This window comes from Cariama cristata, unplaced genomic scaffold (genome assembly GCF_000690535.1).
Source record: "Cariama cristata isolate BGI_N322 unplaced genomic scaffold, ASM69053v1 scaffold12851, whole genome shotgun sequence".
In the NCBI taxonomy this organism is placed as follows: domain Eukaryota; kingdom Metazoa; phylum Chordata; class Aves; order Cariamiformes; family Cariamidae; genus Cariama; species Cariama cristata.
In genome coordinates, this window is record NW_009598762.1 from 1,621 (window position 1) to 16,562 (window position 14,942).

At 34.2% G+C, this 14,942-nt stretch overlaps 1 protein-coding gene across 1 annotated transcript in view; it reads left to right on the forward strand.

The window, feature by feature from the left end:
- Positions 1-635: 635 nt before the first annotated feature.
- The window catches only part of NR2C2 (nuclear receptor subfamily 2, group C, member 2), a 33,412-nt gene continuing 19,105 nt past the window's right edge, over positions 636-14,942 (forward strand). The window contains exons 1-3 of the mRNA XM_009709429.1: positions 636-718; positions 2,004-2,103; positions 13,301-13,411. Coding sequence (XP_009707731.1) covers positions 13,340-13,411 — 72 coding nt within the window. The 5' untranslated portion in view covers positions 636-718; positions 2,004-2,103; positions 13,301-13,339. The remainder of the gene's footprint in view (positions 719-2,003; positions 2,104-13,300; positions 13,412-14,942) is intronic.

Sequence of the window (14,942 nt, forward strand, 5' to 3'; positions counted from 1 at the left end):
TCTCAGAGTGATAATACTATCACATTATAATAAAAAACAGTTTGGATAATGGAAAATACATTTTAGATGTGACTGTTTATTTCCCTTATTGTGGAAGATTACCGTAAGAATATGAATGAAAATAGTAGTTTAATGGAATGGCTCAATAAAAATCTGCCTAAAACAGCATTCTTAGATTGCTATTTCCTAGTAAAGGTAGTGTAGAAGCAGTTTAACAGTAAGGTTTCTCTTCCCTTGAGTTGAGGAAAGTGCCTTAGAGATCTGTGAATTCCACAAACTGCATCAGGACTTGACACTCCAATTAGTCCTTCCTAATTGATGAAAGTAACGTCTTTTCTTTGCAGCTTAAATAGTAGGGTAAAAATAGTATATTAGAGGCTTTATAAAGTAAAAGAATAACTGCATGTCTCAGCTTTTTGAACAGTATGGTTCCAGTATGCATGTACTGTACATATATGTGTGTGTGTATATATTTGTGTGCGCACACACACGCATCTATGGCATATTTTCTTATTTGTCAGATACATCAAACAGTATTGTAAATTACCAAAAAGTCATATCAGAGCTTTCTTTACTAATAAGAAAAAACCTAACTTTTGTGCCTGATGGAAGTTGCTGGCATCTTTTCAAACAGGTTCTCTAATGATCTTGTTTCACCATGGCAACCAATATGGAGGTGCTGACTCAGCAGGTAGTGGAGACTCAGCAGGTGGCTGAGGTGAGTGACAGATGATATCACAACAGTTGGTATATGAGCTTTTGAAATAAGAAAGATATTAGGGAGTCCTTGCTGTTTACAATTAAGCATAAATGGGACAGAAAATCTTCGTAGAACAGCACTGCTTTACACCTGGGACAAACAAGAAACCAGTGCGACTAATAGGTGGTTTGTTTGCCTTACTTCATTGTGGTGGCCCTCATATTAGGAATGCAAGTAGGTAATTCAACATGAATTTTGAGGAACTTGGCTGTATTATGGATTGTTTAAAAAATTAATACAACAAAATTTCTGGTCATTTGATCATTAGCTTGACCATTTTGGATGTGAAAGGTTTCTGCTCATCTTTTGAGTTGTCATCTAAATTCAGAACAGTGTTTGAAGTGACCTGTTTTACTTATGCACTATATTGAATTTACAGTAGGGTGATTAATTTAAATCAGGCTTTATATTTTCTGCCTACATGTATGAGAAAAAGAGCACAAAATCTATTTAAAATGATATTAAGATATGTCTTGATGTATATTCACTGAAGTTTGGATGCTCAACAGCTAAAATGTCTAAACTCATAAACACTGAAACTGCATATAATGATGGCCATAGAAAATAACCTATTTATCTCCTTCAGTATGCAAACTTCAGTCAAAAAATAAACTAGAATTTTCGTCTGTTTAAAATTACTTGGTTTAATATCCTTCAAATTTACTATGGTTTATCATATGATTACATAATTAAGGGATTTCATAAATAATGAAGGGCAAGTAGGGTAAGATATCTCTGTAGACAAGGCCACTTTTCAGACATTAGTTTGGGGGTTTTGTGACCTATTAACCTAAGATTACACCTGGATATTAAAAAACATTTTTAGTTCAGCAAGAAGTTCTATATATGAAGGAAATATGTGTGTCGTTGTGTTTTCAGAAATGGATTTGAGATTCTCTACTTAGAGCAATTTTTTTCTAAAAAATTTTAGTTTTTTTTAAATAGTGTGGAAAATGGCCTACTGAGTATCCTGGAAATAACATCTAAGGAGTAGCTTCAAAAAAACTTCGAAAAACAGTGTAAAATTTCACACTGAAAACCGACAAGCAAATTTTCACTCTAGCTTGCTCTACCAGGTATCAATTTGGCAAGCTGCATTTTTTAAAAACACTTCCAAACAAACTTAGAAATAAAAACCTGTAATGGAAATACTGGCAAACCTTATACTATTTTGGTAGAACTTGAGTGCTATAATCGCATCTAAGGCACATAAAATATGTGACGTTTGTAATTCCTCGTGCAGGAAATGCACCGTGATAACATAGTGTGATGATTGTATCTTGCCACTGGAGAGATCGCTCCATCTCAAGAGTGTATGAAGCTCTGTGATTTCTTCCTGGCCGGTGGGTAAATAGAGAGCTTCATCTCTTCATAGTATTCAACTCTTCCTTAAATTATATGCCTGTCCACTGCATAACACCATGAAAACTTTGTTCATGGAAGAACAGTTATAAGTAGCATTATCTCATTAAGAATTAAATAATGCTATGATCATGTTAATGTTGAACCATTTCTTTATGAATGGCTGGCTGCCTGCTATTTGTGTCTTCAGTCAGATACAGTTTTTAATACAGGTGAATACATTACTGGTTTTCTTGAAGAATGCTAAAATTCTGTGTTTGTACTCACTGTTTCTCAGAGAAAATGTAGCATGAAACTTGGCACTGGCCTTAAAAAATGAGAGGCTTTTTTAGAATATATTTTTCATTGATGAAAATTAAATGGAAGGAGAGAAAGAGTCATTAGTCATGTGCTGAATTTTAAGTTATGAATGATGAGAGAGAAGTTGCAAACAGGATAACTTAATGCAAATACTGGCAGGTTAAGCTATATGTGTGTCATTTTTTCAACATAATTGCCACATATGTAGTGCATGGGTTTATTGAGAACTATGATGCCAAGCACCAAATCAGATTGTCATGCAAGTAGACCATATGTTGTTTTTCTTTCTTGAGCAATAGTTCATCACGTTTGTTTTCCATGAAACTGTGAAGGTATCACAGAAGTTACTGAGTGCACTCCAGTATTGCATGTATTTTTGTACTTACCCTATTTTTAGGACTTTGTAAAATTGTCCTTGTAGTGGTTTCAAATGGTTTCACTGCTGTTGCTTCCTTCTGCTTTATAGCAGTGTTGCTTGTTGCATTTTTCCAACTGTGTGTTTCTGAACAGATTGGGTGAGAGTTTTCCATTTTTAGTGTCTGCAGTGGCCTTTACTTACAGTTCATGAGATTAGAGAACAGCTAGGGGATTCAGAGGGAACTTCAGCAATTCCTCCTCATCCTGAGTAGCTTCTGAAAAGCATAAAAAATACTTTAGCCTTAATGCAAAAATAAGTAATGCTGCTTTTCTCAAGTATTTATTTAGTACTGTCACTGTGCAGTATATTGATGGCCCAGGTTCAGTCCCAGCACCAACTTAGATTTGATTTGCATATTGTTTAAGAAAAATATATTTGGTTATGAAGTGGAGATGTATTCCCTGTGCAGTGCCTTAGTTTTTAATGCAAAGTTTTTAAACAGAACTGTCAGTGTGGGGAGGAATAAGGGCTATTTCCTCTTTCCAACATCAGCTCTGAGGTGACCAGGAAGAACTTTTAGTAGTTGCTAAAACGGTCCCCATCTAGATCTGTGACAGTCACAGTGCATCCTTTTTCTCTGTCAGAGGCTATAGGCGGAGAGTTGCAGGAGATGACTCTGTTGCGTCCTGTGCTGACTGGGATCTTGTTTGCGCCAGCTGCGTTGCTGGAGGATTTCAGTTGCTTTCAGTTCCTTCAGTGCCCTGATAAGAACCTCTCAAAACCTTAGGCCTTTCTGAAAGTATGTTTTGCCATGAGGCTGAAAAAATACTGGGTATTTTTGTCACATAAAGTATTTTCTTGACCCTCTTCAGATCTCTCTGACACATTGCATCATAAGTAGTTCAGCAATTTAGGTTTAAGTCCAGATGAAGCACATTGTGCCTAAAAGGGGGAGTAGAAACACTGCGCTTCTGACGGAATAAGTTTTTGCTTTGTTGTAAGAATTAATGAAGTGTAAAATAAGGCCATTTATGTTCAACATTTTGTTATTATTATTGGCCATTTTCTCATTTCTGAATGAATTTTTGTGGAGTTTTGATTCTGAGTCTTCTCAAACAATTTTTAGTTCAAATACGGCTTTTCTCAAGTTACTGTTAATTGCATAAGGCCTGGACATACCATCTGCCTGAGAGGTATCTCACACAAAGTGCATATTGGAGTAATGAGGTCCTACATGGCTTATGCAGTTTGGCAGCCTCTGAATTCAAGAATGTTACCAGATGTGGCATAGCTGCTGGTGTAATATAGGTATTGGGGTGTTATGTAAGACGTAGTCTGAGATTTATTTTTTTTTTAGGATGCAGATATGCCAAGAATTGCAGCTTCTTCCATGACTGTTGCCTTCATATGTCTCATACAAGATCTTGCACCAGCATCCTGTTGGGGCAGTTAAACTACAGATGAGTTCTTCCGTGGTGGATCTGAAATTTATCTGCCATTCTTCAAAGGGCCCAAGTGGTCAGGACAGTTAATTCCATAGAATATCACTGAAACTTTTTTTAGATATACCTTACATCTGTGAAAGAAATGTACTTGGACATTTTCAGGGAATACATACATTTTTCATAAAAGCCTCTTAACAGCTAAAGACGTTCATTAGGAAAAATATAGAAAAATAACTCTGATTTGATTTGAGATGTAGCACTTTTTGTGATGTAAAACTCGGTACCATATTTTTCATTTAAATTCTTTAACTGTTTATGAGAGAAAACTTGTAAAAATAGTTTAAATTTCTGAGTGCAGTTGAACATATTTGGTCTATGATTGCTTAACTATGTGTTTAATTTCTATTCTCTTTTTCTCTAATATTAATAGTATCTCTGAAATTGGTTTACGCTTAGTGAGAACTGATCAGTGTATTCAAGCAATACAATTACTTTGGCTTTTAGTGGCATGATTATAGGAAATGTTCTACTTAAGTTGGAGAAGCTTAGAGGCTTTAAAAATTCCTCACTATGTGGCCTATTGATTATTCCTTCAATATATTTCTCAAATACTGCTTTCATAATCAATGTGTTAGTGGGGAAATAAGCTATAGAAAGTATTGAAAATTTGGTTAGTAAGTACAGGAATTTATTAGAGATACACCTGTGCTCATCCAAACACACCTACACACACAGATGTATATGTATGCTATGGGCAAGTCAGTTTAGTAAATTAGTATGCAACTTGACTATATTGCTATGAAGAATCCTTATGGATTTCAAATGATGTAAAAGTAATTAAATGTCTAGAGAAGATTAGCTTCAGACTACTGATTTTATGTATACATATGTATATTTTATATATACCTATAAATCAGAAATGTAATATAATATGATTGCAACTAAAATGTAGAATTAAAGTGAACTACTTTACTGGAAAAAATTAGGAAAAATAATTATAAATATACTTTTTTTTGTGTATATATATACACACACACACTTTTTTATGTATATAAAATGACAAAGTGATGAATAAATGAAACAGAAGCCAAATTTAATTTTACCAGCCTTCAAAATGCACCTAATTGCCAAATACTTGTTTTTAGTTTAATGATGAAAAAGGCAAGACAGTAGATACCTATGTTTCGAAGTGTATTTTTATACTTTTTTAGCTTTGTGCAGATCCTCTGTGTCATTTAATGCAAATCATTAATAATTAATTTATATACACTTCAACATATGAAATTATTGCTAGTGATACTTGCTGGTTTGAGAACCCAGGTGAATACAGTCCTCTGCTGGTTGGTCCAGAGCAGACAGTTCTCCGTGCTGTGCCACTTGTCTTCAGCTTCTGTCTTCCAGTGGTATACCAGAGGTACACTTGACATGCTTCATGAAATTGTTTTGTTCTCCCAGTCTGCCTACATATAACTAGTGTTTGCCATGTGAATGCTAAAATGAAAATACCAGTTGCATCCTTATGGACTTTCAAGGATATCACACAGTAGTTAAGCATGAAATGTTTTTAATCTGTACCAGATAGGATTGGTTAGTACTGTGAATCTGAAAACTGCTTTGAGAGATGTGGAGTCGTCTTAAGTCCTAAAATTACATTTAATACTGATTGCTTTTTCCTCTTTTCCCCTCCCTCCAGTTGACACAGATTGAATTCTGCAATCCCTGTACAAATTAGCAAAAATTCTGGTACGAGATATGGTCCTAGTCTTCTGCAGGCACACGCCAGAGAGGTCACAGGCATTCTTACAGTGACATTTCCAATAAGTGAAATACATACAACAACAAAAATAAGACTCTAAGTAGAATGATAGATATCTGAACTGATTTCTGAATAGTGTTTTCCTGTGAAAATTACTAGGTACAGAAATTTCAGAATTTCTCATTAAGAGGCCCTCTGTTATATTAAACATAATATATGCTCTTGTAAGCATTGTTCTATGTCACTGTTGAAATATTAGAAACTCTAAAGTTATACTAATTCTGCTTCGCTATGGATGTTTATTACAGTAGCATAGTTGATGTCATATAAAAATAAGAGTGAAAGCCTTTGTAATGGTAGTATTTCTGTGCAGCATACAGTACTTGAGAAAGTTCCATCAAAAAAAAAGAATTGCTAGGCCCTAAAAATCTAACATTACTCTTAGTTAAAGATGCATTTTGTATATTTTATATTTCTTGGTCAAGTCTTTGAGATTTTGTGAGTGACTTAGGCAGTTGTGACAAAGCTGTTAACTACATTATTAGTTACTAATGTACTACAGACTACTACTAATGTAGTACTAACTATATTAGTAGACTATAGTTGATAGGTTTTGTATTTTATTTCAAATTTTGATTACTTTGCTAGTTCGTCTTCTGATTCAGAAAACAAGCAACTTTCAGTGTTTTTTTTCTTACTGTGTGTTTTTATATCACTTCTGCTTAAGTGTTAGTTCCACCTTCTCTTTGCAATAAGGCTATTCCAAACTTTACAGTTGGGAAATCTAATTCTGAATAGAGGGTTATGTAGTGATAAAGCGTTATTGTATTCGCTTACATATTGTATTGTATATGGTTTTGGTTTCGTCCCAGGAAAGACAGCTGCTAATCAGGTACCATAAATGTCTTTCCTGAATGAATTGGACAAATAAAAGCCTAGAGTGACAAGGTTGTTAAGTGTGGTGTCAGATAAGAAGTATAAGAAAAATCCAACTAAAATTTCATTAGGTTTTCTCACGTTTTAGGTATAATACTTTCCCCACACTAGATCACAGTTAGTTGACTTAACATTTACATTGTACTCATGCTGTAAATACACTCCTGTAGTTACAGTAATTATTCATAGATATTTTTTTCGAGAGTTGTACAATAGATAATTGTGTTTTCTATCAAGTAAAGAGCCTAATTTCAATAGTGAGCACAATTCTGTGCTAAGATTAGGAGTCCTTGAAGTTAAATGAAAATACCAGTGCTACTTGAAAGATGCCTAGCTCATGCGTTTGTTTCATAAGGCTTTGTAGTGGAAGTCCACTGCATTCAAGTTTACTGTTGTAGAACTTGTCAAGTACATGGTCATTTTTCCCCAAAGTTTAGGTACCATAACTTTAAGAAATTTCACTTTCTAATAATTTAAAAATATTTTCTGTTTTCACCCATTTGTCAGCCTTTATTGCAGTCTCATATGAATGTTTTGTTATGGAGTTTAAACTACTTAATCACACATGTCATGAACTTACTTAAGTGTATTAAGACTGATTATGCTACTTCATATTTGAGGGCCCTGGACTACTTTAGGAAGGCCTATGTTCCTTTAAATACATTAGCTTAGTGAATTTTAAGGTTAAAGATGCTCCACAGGGAATGTGGTGGATTTTCCTTTTAATTTTGCTGATTTGAAAATAATTCAAGATACAGGCAAACTTTTTTCTCGGATTTCATTTTGCTGTTTTACAGTTCACAGAGAGTGAGCAGGTTGAGGGGCTTAAGAACAGAGAACAGGGGGAGGGGGAAGCCTGATAAGGTGGGACTATCTTCCCCAGATGAAATTAATCTTGCTATTAGACAAACTCCTTCAGCAGCTGGCAAAACAGCAGGAACATGTCGATTCTGCTTCCTTGGTTACAGAGAATGATAGTGCACTTGACCTTCAGAGGAACAGGGTCACAGAGAGGGCATTTTAAAACAATACTGCCTGCTTTCTGTCATTCAAATCCTCAGTAGTTGAGACTGGATGGAAATATCTGTGATCTGACTAAAAGTGACCTCAACATTTCTCTCTGATTATTTTGCCCTCAGAGGTTTGCTGAGGAAAAATGTAAATAAGACTGCAGGAAGAATTTGACACTGTAAGTACTAGAGTCTGTACAGTGTACAGCTAGCAAGCTCCAGGAAGAGAACAGTACTAAATGTATAAAAGCAGACTATTTTTCCTGTGTCTCTTAAAACTAGTGTATTTGATATGGGTTTTTAAAAAAAAAAGGGAAATTAGTGGGGTTTGAGCTATATTTTACATTATATGTATTATTTTTTGATATGTCTAAGTTGCAGTGTTAGTGGTTACTTTTAAATGATTGTTTATTAAGCCTCTGTAAAATGTGGTATGCTGACGTTTTCTATGATATATGGCCTACTTTGTTTCTTTCCTTATCTCTTGAAGATGAAGTCTCATTTGAGACTCTTTCCAGTATTAAAGATATTAAAGTGTATTTAATTTTTAAAAATATATTTTAGAATTACAGAATGTACCATCATTGACTTTGGAGGACTAAGTTTTTGTATGTACAGCTTCCAAAGCAGTTGCTTTGAACATGATACAGGTTTCATGGTGTCATAATTCTTCTGAACAACAGATTAGAATAGTCAATGTTATGTTTAATCCTGTAAGTGAACTTAATATAATGCTAAAATGTATTATCTTCCTGATATTAGTACTTAGAAACCATTTGCTTTCAGAATACTTTGATTCAGTTTATTTGGGAGTCTAATTAATGATAGCTTGATTTTTCCTATAGCATTTATGTAAGCTATCTGAAGTTAACTTTGCAAATCTCTGATAGAACTTTTCTAGAGTGTTGCATATTTTGGGATTACTTTTTTTTTTTTAATATATATATTTTTACTGAAGAAATAAAATTTGGTGCAATTGACTGGGTAGCACTGTGATAAAGCATCACACATTTATCCATTCTGACCCTTTGTAGGTGTGTGACAAAGCTCAAGCTAGAAATTTAGCTGTCAAACAAAATGATGAAAGATTTTTTTCTTGTAAATTGTGTATTTCAAAAAATATGTTCCCTTTTTGTGTTTGATTTATTTACCATGGTTGTTGATCTGTTGTCAACCAATGGCATCTGTATTCAGTCTGGAAAATAAACTTGAGATTTTTAGTAGCAGTCAGAAATTTAAAGCTGTTCTATTAAGTAGGCAAGCCTGAAAAGAAGGTAAAATTTTGCATTTTGGAGTCCTACATCATCCTGAGTATGTATGCATGTTAATAAAAGCATAAAAATAAATTATATGTGCACACTGAAGCATTTATTGATATTAGACAAATTCTTCTCCATTGGTGAATCTCAACCAAGAGAAGACTAAAATATTGTCTGTTTTCAGGTTAATAAATACATGTTCTTGAATATTTAAACATGAAAATGACAGATCAGCTTATAATGGCAGCTGATCTCAAACTTACCCAACTTTATAGAGAACTCACTGGTTAAAATACCAACTAGTCATGCAGTGAGGATGAGAAATAACTCATATTAAATGAGACTGGAGTTGATCAGTAAAAATAACCTTTATATGAGGACATGGTCCATCCTATAAAAACTGAGAAAATGTTTTAAAGCATAAAGCACTAGTTTTCGTATTGACATAATACCTGGAACCGCTGCTGTACACTAGGATGCCTTTGCAGCACATACTTTACAAATCCGGAAAAAAAAAAAAGGTTGCCTAGTCCCAAAATGTTTACAGAAGAATTTCAGTGCTGTTACCATATATATACTGGCATTCTTTTTATAAGTTGCTATAAATCCTTGAACAACACGGAAAAATAGATCTTTATTTATTTCTAAGCTGCCCACAGTGTATTGTGGTGTAAGGTTTGAAGATGTTTCAAAAAAAGGCTAAGGATTCTATAATTGAAGGTGAAAGAATTGGAAAACGGTTTTAAAAGATCTTCTTGCTCTAATTTAGACCTTTTAAAGTGTGCATAGCTTAGGTAATCATTTGGCATGGAAGATAAGGAGATCATTGTTCAAATGTGTCCTCTAAGAGTCTTGAGTTTGGGAGTCTTGGGGTTTTTTTCTCACCTAGGTATCTTGTTTTCTGCTGCTGGATGCTTTGTATCATCCAGTGATAAGACTATTCTACTATTTCTGTCTCTCTCCTGTATATTTTCCTCATTTATCATGCAGCTTTTGTGACCTGTGTATTAAAGATAATTAGAGATAGTATGTTTGATTCAGGTTTTACTTTTACAGTATATGGGACTACTACTGGTACAGGCAATAGGAGAGTAGAACAGTATGGCTTCATTAAGTGCTGTGTATTTTAACATCTTTGCTTCCCCGAAGACACTGCAGTAAATTTTCTTTGCTATCCAAACTGTTTTTTCTTTCTTACATCACAAATGAATGTTTTTGTATATTAAACAGGAAAGCTTACAAAATTAAGATTTTTCCAAGCAAGGTTAAATAATGATTAAATTGACACTACCCTGTTGTCCAGCTGTATAGGTTTTGATAAACAAATAATTCCAAGATTGTTTAAAAGACGATTGAAAAAAAACAACTTGTGAGCTTTCTGGTTTTGGCCACATCTCACTGCAGATATTAAACACTAATTTGATACTCTCAAATTCCCATACAGAATGCAATTACTATAATCACTCATACACTAAACACAGTCCTATAGATTCTATGGGACAATGTAAATGTGTATGTAGTGGGTATTTATGAAAATCCAAATTAGTGTTTACAGTCACAATTTAAAGCATTGTAAATTATACAATTTACAATATAAAATTATTTAAAATTGTGAAATTATCAAAGTGTAACATCTGTTGTAAAATGTAAGTAAGATTTATTTAGCATTAGGCAGACTTACGTAAAAATCTAGGTTGCTAAGTCATTGACATTATAGATACAAAAACATTTTTCCAAAGAATAGAGTTTTGGCCTATATGCATTGTTTTCAAATAAGTAGTTATGGGTTAAATTGAGTGTAGAAGAAACCAGTAGTGCCAAAGTTCATTCCTTTTCTAGACTACATCACTGCAGTATTTTATTCCAATTGAAATGGAATGTCTGTATAAATTTGTATCATATTGTAAGAATTTACAATGCTTGTTATTCAGATGTGCTGCATGTGTAAAATTTGCTGTCAGCAGTCTTTTAAATATTACTGTGGTTTTTCATCATTTTATATAATAAATTTCAGTAAAGAATGTGACTGAAAAAGTATCCATGTTGTGCTGTTGACTGCAGACAGTAATATTACTTCTGGAGTTGCTGTAGTCTACACTGAAATACTAGTGTCTTGTGTGTACTAACTGTTGCTTAAATATTTTTGCAATTTATTTGAAAATACTGGTGAACATATGCCGTGTATGGCTTTAGAATCAAATTATCTCCTCTGCTTTGAATTTTCTCACAAGAGTCAAAGCATTGAGCCATGTCACAGACTACCAACTTGTCAAATACACCAAGAAAGCAGAGCTTTTGTAATGTGTATAGCACAAATAAGCGTATGTAATTTTCTTCTAAGTTACTATATTAGAAGTAGAATGATTTAGCTTTCCCTCTACTCTGTTGAAAACAAACAAACAAAGAGAGATCTGGAACTAACCATGTTCTAATTCTTCAAGAACTTCTGAGATAAATTTGATATACCTTGTTTTGATTTTGTTTGGATAAGCCCAATTTTTTGTGTGGTCAGGTTCCAAACTAAGAATGGCAAAAATGCATGTACCAATAGGGAAAAAAATACATAGACACCTACATCTGGAGATACTTCTCTGTGTTAAAGACTGATATAATAGCTTCAGCTTATGTTTATATCTGAAAAAAACCCGAATAATATTAAATAACATACTTCTTGTAAGCATCTGTATATCCTAAGCTTTATAAAAATGAGATTGGATGACTGGGGAGTGGCAAGCAGTACCCTTCTACCTGTGAGCTGACTGAAGGACTAGAATATAAGTGCTTCATCCATACTACATGTACAATTATTACGAAGGAACAAGTAGTACTAACAGTTGCATATATGAATCTGAGGATGAACAAGCACAAAGTCTAAATACGCACAACTGTAAAGTATGTGTGTAAATGTACATTGCCAATGCGATATTCCTTCTGCAAACAGAAGATAAAGGCTGTCAAGCCAATGTTATCTTGCATGTTTAATTTAACATTTAACAGTTTCGCTATGGAAATAGCTATGCAAGGGGTGTTTTTCAAGATTTTTCTAGGTATTCAGAACTAGATCTGCTTTATAGTTTGGTGCTGTAGAAAGATATGGAATAGAACAAGAAACAGTAGTATTCAGTTGTAGTGTCAAATTTAATCTCTGTCATGCTAGTGAAATCCTCACTAGAATAACAAGAATTAACCACATGTACCTGAATACATGCTGGATATGTTGGTGATCTGTTGGAGCATAGATTCCAGAAAAAATCTGCACCACTCTGAAGTAGAATGTCATAAATCAGGGGACAATAAAAAGGGGGAGAGGATATGAGCACACTGAACAACTAGAATTCTAATTTATTCTACTCTCTAAAACACAGATACCCAGATAACCAGCCATCTTAATTTTAAGTTTTTACTTTAAAACTATTGGACAGCTAAAATTGTTCTTACTTCTACTTGAAAAAATGAAATCACTGTTTTCTCCACGTGATCTGTATAGACACTGCACTTTCAGAAGGCTTCATAGATGAAATAAGGTCAAAGACATAAAAACCAAAGGCCAGTTTGGTCAGATAGGAGTTCTGTGCACTCTTTCAGCAGCTTCCATATATCTCCTGTCCCATATATGTTCCTGGGGTTGAGGACATTTTTATTTAGGGGTCTAGAGAAAGCTTTTCTAAATTTGGGCTACTTGAAAATTTAAAAAGTAGTTAATAAAATACTTTAAAATTATTAAAAGGTGAAATATTTAACATTATACATTATTATTGTATACAGTGTATTTTGTTTTTACAGAAGCAAAAAATGAGGCAAATATATAATCGGAAGTTGAAAAAAGTATTTCTGCATTTCATTAAGCTGAAGGATCACATAGTAATTTAGGGGGTGGTGGTAGTGGTGGTTTGGTTTTGTGGTTTTGGTCATCTGTGGGATTCATTCTGTTCCCCAAAAAAGCCAATATTCTGATATTTAATTGAAACCAAATCCAAGTTGGTTTAATGACTGTAACCTTTCAAGTAAATTTAGATTCCATGCTATAGGGCCATCTGATCTTTAAGAGAGAGATGTATTTTTAAAAGTGTTCAGTACTGTAACAGTAAATTAAAATTCTGTATGTTATTTACAGGTGCAGACTGTTCAGACTTCGCTATCTGAATCTCCAGTGATGACCAGCCCTTCCCAACGTATCCAGATAATTTCCACAGACTCCTCTGTAGCTTCACCACAACGCATTCAGGTAAAAATCTATTAATTAACTAACTATTGCATCATCTTTTTTTCCTCCTCCTCCCGCTTAGGTTTATACAAAAGCATGCTAAAGTCTATGGAAGGCTTCCTTAAATTTTGTGAGAACAGATCATTTTTAGTGCAACCTAAAATTCTCTTTCTCTCTCAGAATGTATTTGGTGATGACTAGTTGACTGTATATAATAATTGTATTGATGATGGAGTCAGTGAGGAATATTTGCAGAGGTTAAACTTAGCCTAGGTATGCAAATCTCCTGAGCTCTAGCCATAGCAAATGGGCAGACACTGTCAACAGAACACCCAAGATCATCTCCAAGGGCATTCCTCTCTCTCTTCCCACCACCCCCCCACCCCCCCATATTTAGGAGCCAGTAGAATGCTGCACAGTGTGTCATTGTTACTGATACATTAATGGTATCTTTATATTATGTATCAGAATGTATGCAGTGACAAATGATATAAGAATTTTTAAGTATTAATGTTACCAGGCTGTTTCGGTACTGGAATACTGAGCTTTTCCCCTCCTTGACCTTGTTCTGCGCCAGTACAATACTCCCATGTACTTCTGCCAGAGGTGGTGCTGGAGAAGAGGATCTTGTACTCCAGGACATTTGGAACAGTCCTGGCAATTTAGCCTCCATTGCAGGATGGACTCTTCTTGGGATAGGTCTTCATCAGGGCGGGTGGGTACTGCCCCTGTGAACAGCCCTGAAAACACTTTTAAAATTATTTTGACATTGTTATTATACTTACTATACATGATACAATTTTTTCTGTAGAATTATTTTCAAATATTCAAATTGCAGCATGTGTAATGATGTACATCATTATTTTTTCTTATGAATCTAAACATCATTCACTTCTTATCCAGCCTAATTTTTTTATCTTAGTTATTTATTATCATCAGTGCTTATATCTGGTCCATGAAAAATTACAGGGAAGTCTCTATGTTCTTTCTTTATAGACAGCACCAAGGAGATGTTCTTCAGTTATCAACAACATTTAGCTATGTATTTTATCTAAGATGTTGTTCCTTGAAGTTATCAACAAAAGGTGGAATCAGGCAGCCTTATTGTTTCACGTGCTGATTCTCAAGATTCTGTTATGATGGAAGGTTTCTATTTTTGATACAGTTGTCTGGTAACATAATCTCTATTTTGCCTGGTAGAGTAACCATATCAATATGTATCAATATTTCATTGCAAGGTAGATATTCTCACAACATGTATAACTGAAGCATAATGAATATTCAGCATTCAGAAGGTAGGTATTTGCATTACAGCTTTCGTTCAGTTGTTCAAAATAATCTACCTCCTTGTATCACTGATATTTCTGAAAAAAACTTACAACTCCATGATGAAGGAGAACACTAGGATGAGAAAAGAGTATTCCTGCTTCCTCAAAGCAAATACAGGCAATATCGTGGTGGTGTCAGTCATAATCCAAGATTAGATTTCACTCTGAATTGTTCCATTAGTTAAGATCTATATGAAAGTGATGGAGGCTGAAGAAATCTCAGC